This window comes from Contarinia nasturtii, unplaced genomic scaffold, assembly GCF_009176525.2.
Source record: "Contarinia nasturtii isolate CC-2019 unplaced genomic scaffold, AAFC_CNas_1.1 Cnas_scaffold_1653, whole genome shotgun sequence".
Taxonomy (NCBI): Eukaryota; Metazoa; Arthropoda; class Insecta; order Diptera; family Cecidomyiidae; genus Contarinia; species Contarinia nasturtii.
The window spans coordinates 1-7339 of NW_022198987.1; the positions used below are offsets into that span (position 1 = coordinate 1).

Below are 7339 nucleotides of genomic sequence, written 5' to 3' on the forward strand. Positions count from 1 at the left end.
TCACGCTCACAAACCTGGCACGCTAACCACTAGTCTATGGCTGAGTTATTTGTTAATTAACATATGTCCATAAAGTCTTGACAGTAAATTCAGAAGTTCGCCATTTGAACAGCAAACATACAATATTAAATTCGTTTTTATTGATATAAACCTTTATTCATAGGCCATCGAATTGCACATTCACTTTACAATGCTTTTTTTTAGGAAGTGAGCCCTTATTGTGGTTTTTTTTTGCTTGCAAAGCTGAATTTTGTCTTTAGTCAGATAGTTCTCAACGAAATCTATCGATTTTGACAATATTTGGTTGATAATAGAGCAATTAATGGAGGTTTAACGTTAAGTTTCAGCACTAAATTTTCGAATAATGGCACTAAAACACCTACCATATAAACACCCCTTTATCAAAGTCAGGTTTGTCGACGTCTCTAGCCTTATATAGTAGTCCCCTAACATTATCAAAGCAAAAGAAACAATCCGCACTTCATTCATGATTCGATATAGCGCAATGAACGCCTGAATATACTGCCAAGACTTTATGGACATATGTTATTTCAATCATTTTATATTTTCATTCTCTTATTTAGTGATTCTCTCCTGAGTAACTCACCTAACTTTTGGTTGGGATGTTCAGTATTAATATTTATTGCACCTATGACTGATGGAGGTGGTGGTTGAGGTGGAACTATTTCGAATTCTTCGCCAAGAATTGCAAAATACAGGTAAAAAATAATACAAAGTATTTTTGAAAAAAGAAGAGAGAATTGCTAATTGAAATTCAGCCCGCAAGGGGGGGGGGAGGTTGGTTCTGTATTTTTTCCAACGCAAATTTCGAATTTTTGGACTGAAAACTAAAGATTAGAAAATGGTCATTCTTAAGGTAGTTTTTGTCGCTCTATCGATTGGCATCATTATTTTTTTTATCATGACCCTGCCCTCCTCCTTAATCGGGGGGTTGTCATTTTTTTTTTCTCTGAAAATCTGCCCGACGCTGATTTGAGGGTCAATGAGTGGAAAATTCCGATGTTGTCAAATAAGTGATGGGCGCGTAAATGTGGCGGCGCCACTAGTAAAAAATTTCTTCACTGCTAATGTATGAAATGTACGCCAAAAATTAGCTATTGTTGGTCATACATTTTGGTGCAAAATTCCGGACCGAAAAAGTGAAAAATCGACTTTGTAGGATTTGACCCCAAACGGAGGGCACTGGGGCTAGACACAATATTGGATGAGAAATATATCAATTCTAAGGTATTTTGGCACGCTGAGTCCAAATTTTGGGGTTTCAGGTAAAAAAATCACATCTTGGGGTTTTTTGACCCCCGACCCTGGGGGTGGGGTGACTTGGAGGGCAGGTGATCCAAAAAATCTCTCTCATCATTCTGAACAACATTATAGTGCATAATTTTTTGGTCCGAGCATTAAATTGGGGTAAAGATAGAGGAGGGTGTATATACGGAATAAGGAGTTTGGGTCAAAAAACTAATGATGCCAATCGATAGAGCACTGAAAACTACCTTGGGTGTAGGAACACACCCCGGGGTATTTCCCCCCAATGACCTTAAATCGGGGTCGGTGTATAGGAACCAAAAAGGGGGTAAGGGGGTGTTGGGGGGGTCAAAACTAATGATGCCAATCGATCGGGCATCAAAAAATACCTTGAGTATGAGGGGGTATAGGGGGTGTTTTTCATGTCTTTGGCCCTCAAATGGGAGTCTATAAATATTTGGGGGGTAAGAAAAATAGGTAGCCCCACAAAGTGAGGAGGGGTCGGTTGGGGGGTCAAAACCAATGATGCCAATCGATAGAGCACTGAAAAATACCCTGGGTATGGGTGAAGGGTCATGTGGGTTTTTCCACTCCAAAGACCTTAAATCGGGGTTTGAAGGTTCCAAACCAGAACACCGCCTAGGGGGTAAGAGCAGAGGTGCGCACGCATTTTTTTTTTGGGGGGGATAGCTGTCAAATTTCGGATTTTTGGAAGGGGGGGGTCAAGAAAATAAACAATTCTTGGGGGGGGGTCAATCCGGATTTTCTTCCGAAAACCTGAAACCGCTTGTATTAAGATTGACTTTCGATTTGACTGAGAACGAAAATGATAATGAATGAGTTTCAATAATATGACGTACTTTCGATTATCTCAAAAAATGATAGTTTTTTACAAAACTAGCCAGAAAATGAAAAAAACAAAGCAATTTTGTAATGAATATACAGAAAAATGTGTATTTAGAAAATGTACTTGAATCATTGGGGGAGGGAAATCCGGACGTGATGAAATTTTGAGGGGGGTAAAGTTAGACCCGGAAATCCGGACGTGACCAAGCTAGGTGGGGTGTAAAACCCTGAATCCCCCCCAGTGCGCACCTCTGGGTAAGAGGTGCATTGGGGGGTCAAAACCAATGATGCCAATCGATAGAGGAATGAAAAATAACTTGAGTATGAGGGGGGTCTAGGGGGGTTTTCCACTCCTTGACAACCCCCCGATTAAGGGGGAGGGCAGGGTCAGGATAAAAAAAATAATGATGCCAATCGATAGAGCGTCCAAAACTACCTTAAGAATGACCATTTTCTAATCTTCAGTTTTCAGTCCAAAAATTCGAAATTTGCGTTGAAAAAAATACCCCCTCCCCTTGCGGATGTATGATGCTTTCTCTTTCCTTGCATTAATTTATATTAAAAGAGTGATTTATGAAAAATATTTTTATAAATACATAAGATACATGCAAAGAATGAAGTTGTTAAGTTTATAACCAATCCAATATAAATTTCTTAATAATAAACTCACTAGTAAGAAATTTGTTTATAATTCAGACTTTTTATATTGACATTTCACTTGAAATGTAAACTGTATTCATATTTTGTATGTTTTATTGAATCAAGCGAACTAGTTTTATATTGTGTTCTAACCTTTGTTGTGTATAGATTCCTTAAATTTTTTATCAATATTCTGTTTCAACTGATGCAATAAGTATTTAGCCTCTAATCGAGTGTCAACTGGTACATATCGATGAGTTGGTCGATGTTTCGTAGCATCATATTTATCGGCGAAAATATTATATAGGGGCCCCAAGATATCATTCATAGTTTTTGATGGTTGTGGTGACGTGGAACCTAAACGATATACTTGTTTCCGCTTAATTTCTTGATTGGTTGGTGTTTTATCTGGTTCAGTCGCCGAACGTGCGTTGTCACCTCGTTTTGAATATTTGTGAGCAATCCATGTTGATGATAGATAATTGGATATATCCCTTAATTCACTGATATCTGGTGATGAAGTATACATTTGCCCAATTAACGAAACGAAGGAATCCGATTTTCTCATTTCAAATTTATGTCGAATTCTGTCAACCTCGCCTGATGATACGACAGTTTTTTTCGATGGCTCTAATGTTGAACTACGACTTATCGCATCTTTCAAAGCTATAGTTTTACTGATTATATCAATGTGTGGCATCAAACGATGTTCTTTTTTTAATATATCTCGATGAGTGGACGTTGTTGCGTATTTTATTTGGGTACGATCTTTGGATGACGTGGAATTCTTCATTTCAAATTTGTGTTTATAATAAGATACATCACTAATTTCACTACTTTTAAGAGCAATCTTTGATTGGCTTTTTACTGTCTCATGAAGTGTTGGATCACTGCTAAAGCGACGCGGTGGTGCCGATAGTATTGGATATCGAGAAGAGCATGTTAGTTTTTGCGTTAAACTTTCATGTGTCAATTTACTATTATCATTGTGGCGATTTTTCAAAATTGAATGAATTGAATCAGAAATTGGTGATATGCTGCGGCTTCGAAAATAGTTTTCGGTGCTCGCAGCATCTTCCATGTTTTTTGATTGCATTCTAATGTTCATTGACGATGAACTTCGGTACTCAATAAATCTACGAACACTCTCTTTCTCGCCAAAAAACTCCTTCAAGTCCGAAACTGATCTACTCAATCCCTTTACGTAGAGGTGATTCTGTGGTAAATGTATACCTTGATTTGCCTTCACTTTATCTTCAATGCCACGAATAACTTCAATATCCTCAAGTGACGAATCATCTCGTGGTAAATATATTGTTTTTGGTAATTCTTCTACTCTTTTTTCCTCGAAATATTTTATTTTTTGTTTTATCTTCTCGGAGGATTCATTTGCTATTTCAATTTTTGAAAAATCCATAGCATGTTTTTTGAAGGATTTTTTAGATATTTCATTATTTTTGCTATATTTAACTTTATCTTCAATATTGTCGGTCATTATAGTTCGAAATTGCGATTTATTTTCTTTTAATTTTCCTTTTTTTTGGTCAATTAAAATATTTTTTGAATCATTTGAAGGTGATTTGTTGTTCTCCGCAATATCAATAGTTGAATGTGGTCGAAGCAATTTTGTACTACGTTCTTTCAATTTGTTTTGCATTTCGTTTCTTAACTGCTTCTGCAACAATTTTCGTTTTTCATCTTCAACAGGAAAGCTTGTTTCAAAGGCGCTTCTTGGACCTGATTTATTGCTGGTTTTAAAATGATTTTCTTGCCCTTGCAATACAGATCCGAGTAATTCCTTCTCGTCAGCTAGCGAATTACAACGAACAAGTAGAGATATTGGCCTAATTTTACGTATTTCATTCCCGTTAATAATGATTTCAACAGGTTTTTCGCTTTTTAAAATTCTTGTTGTGTTGTTGCTGTAAATTTCATTAAGTTGTTTTTTAATTTTAATAATTTGATCTTTTGATAGTGTGCTGATCAAGTTACGACTGATTCCGAAACATCCTTTTATACTTGAATTGGCTGAATTTTCGTATGAGTTGTACTTGTAAAACATTTTTGATGATAGATCAATCACCGAATCGCTCGACCATGAACATCCATATTGACGTTTTGATTTTTGACCTGTATTGTCCAATTCATTTGGTACTGATTTTTTAATAAAAACATTTTTTAAATCTTCCACTGATTTTTCTTTCATACGCAACCCACTGTCATTTTCATGTCTCCATTTTATATCTTCTGGATATTTTGAACGAAAGAGGAAGTCTTTTTCTCGCTCCTCTCTTTTCAATTTGTCGACTAATGAATGTAGTTCTTTCTCCGCACTTTTATAATTTTTAACTTTTTTCCATACATTAAAATCAATGAGCTCATTTTCTTTCCTAATGGGATGTAAATCGATATTTGAGGTTGTACGCTCTAACACACCAACACGTTCTACTTTTGAATAAAAGCGATTTAAATCTTTAAATTTTTCGGGTTGTCCTATTTCATGTAAGTACATGTCCAAACGGCTTTCATCATCGGATAAGGAATATCTTCTTGTCAAATGAGCCAATCCACAGTGCGTAAGGCTACTAAAATCTGTCGGTTTTCGATTACGAAAACTTTGAATTCGACGTCTTGATGGCGATCGAAATTCCCGCGTTGGAGAAAATGACTGTTCCTTTTTTTTGTTCGCAAAATTGGTCACATTATGTTTGGTTTTCATATTTTGTACATATCTGATTGAACGTGGCTCACTCTTGCTACGTTCTTGATAATGACAATCGAGTTTAAACTCACACTGTTCAACGTCTTTATCAATACCACTAGATTGGTATTTTGAATTATCCATACTATTAAAATATTTTTCTTCTGATACTTGATGATATGGACTTAAACTGTGAGCTTGACGTGAATGGAGTATATCTAATTCTTTGAATTTGGATCTGGTTACGGGTCGCTTTTGCATCAAATAAACTCCTGTCGATCGTATTTTATCATAATTGATTGATCGAGGAATAACATTTTTATAACAAACGTTTCGGCCGATGTTCTTTTCATCTATAACTTTCTCTCTTGTCGTATTTGCAACAACCTTTTTTGAGAATAAGTTCTCTGATTTTATTCGTTCATTTCTTTCGACCATTATAAAGCTGCTACTACGTTCAAGGCCCGTATGACATGGAATACTTCCCCTAGTATTAACATCAGAATCTTTACATTTTTCGTCTTGTACTGATTTTGATTCTAATTTAGATTCGATTTGTTTTTTACATGATTTGTTGGTGATTGTTACCAGTGGAGTTTTCACAAAAGATGAGATAGATTTTATATTATGTGGTTGATCTCTAATACGTTTTCTTAAGCTGTTCGAGTCAATTGAATAAGAAGACTTATTTCTATCCAGATCAGATGTGTTCGTAATTTTTTTGGACCGTGGAATGTGATTTGTTTCAAAAGGTACCGTTGCAAACGATTTCAACATATATGATTTGGTGACAAATGGTTTTTTCACATGTTTTTTTGATTTCGTTTCAAGTGGTGGGATTTTCGACGATTTTTCATCTTTTTTAATCGATTTTTCCAACAATTTGTCTTTTGCATATGTTAGTGCCGATGTCTTGATTATGTTACCCCGACAAATTTTTGTTCTGAGGCATTCTCTAGTTTGTGGATTTTGATATGTTGTACGAACAGCTTCACGTACATCTTTAGATGATTGGAGAAATGGATCACGCAAAATATTCGTGCTAGCTGTCCAAACTCTTCGACACATTGGCAAGTGTTCCTCTTGCTTCTTTTTTTCTTCGGCAAAGGTACGTTCCTTTGAAATACTTCGACCGAATGCAATTGGATTTAAATAGAATGTACATTTCTCAAACTTACGCGAAGTTGGACTCATTGAATTCATACGCGGTCTTCGTAAATTGTTCGCAAAACTCTTTCCTTTACTGTTATACGATGTTATGCCATTTGTTGAACGGCTTCGGACTAAGGTTGGACAATGATTTTGATTAAGTGCAGATATTGTAGTACTCTTATCAATTTTTTTTATAATAGTATTAGTCAAATATTTTTTCTTGTACTCTTTTATATTTGCACTGTCTCTAGATGAAATACGTAGTGGTGGATTCGGCGGATTGGTTAGAATCAATGGAAAAGGTGCATATAGATCGACGGGTTTCGGTAAATTCGTTATCGGGTAACAATGAATTTCATTCTGGTTTGGCAGATAAATGTTATCATACACACGAATTTTTGATAGGGTTGAGGTTATTGGTAAGTATTCAATGTCGACATAATCTACAGCAATCAAGATAGAATATGCAAGAAAAAAAAAAATTCAAATTTCGAATTGATATTTCAGAAATTTTCGAAACCGTTAATAAATGCGTGCTTATCCCTTGATGCGTGTAAAAACTTTACTTACTTTAATTGATTAAAGTTTAATTTTAAGTTTCTCGAATACATACAGATCTCTTATGAAATGAAGTGTTCCATCAAAGGCTCCCCCTATCCAGCCTGGCAAATTTTTGCGATTGCCTTGAAACCTTTTTAGGGATTTAGTGACTAATTTGTGATAATTTGTGACACC

At 35.6% G+C, this 7339-nt stretch overlaps 1 protein-coding gene across 1 annotated transcript; it reads right to left on the reverse strand.

The window, feature by feature from the left end:
* Window positions 1–511: 511 nt before the first annotated feature.
* On the reverse strand, window positions 512–7069 carry LOC116346731. Its single transcript, XM_031776931.1, has 2 exons — window positions 2905–7069; window positions 512–694 (listed from the first exon to the last, which is right to left on the reverse strand). The coding sequence occupies exons 1-2, from the start codon at window positions 6653–6655 to the stop codon at window positions 561–563; spliced, it is 3885 nt and encodes a 1294-aa protein (XP_031632791.1). The 5' UTR covers window positions 6656–7069; the 3' UTR covers window positions 512–560.
* Between the last annotated feature and the right edge of the window lie 270 nt (window positions 7070–7339).

Bases quoted from the DNA above. Each gene is read 5' to 3' on its own strand.
- LOC116346731 (XM_031776931.1), bottom strand. From the start codon at position 6,655: ATGAATTCAATGAGTCCAACTTCGCGTAAGTTTGAGAAATGTACATTC. The intron at 695-2,904 runs GTTAGAACACAA...TTCTTGGCGAAG, and splicing joins GGAATCTATACACAACAAAG to AATTCGAAATAGTTCCACCT.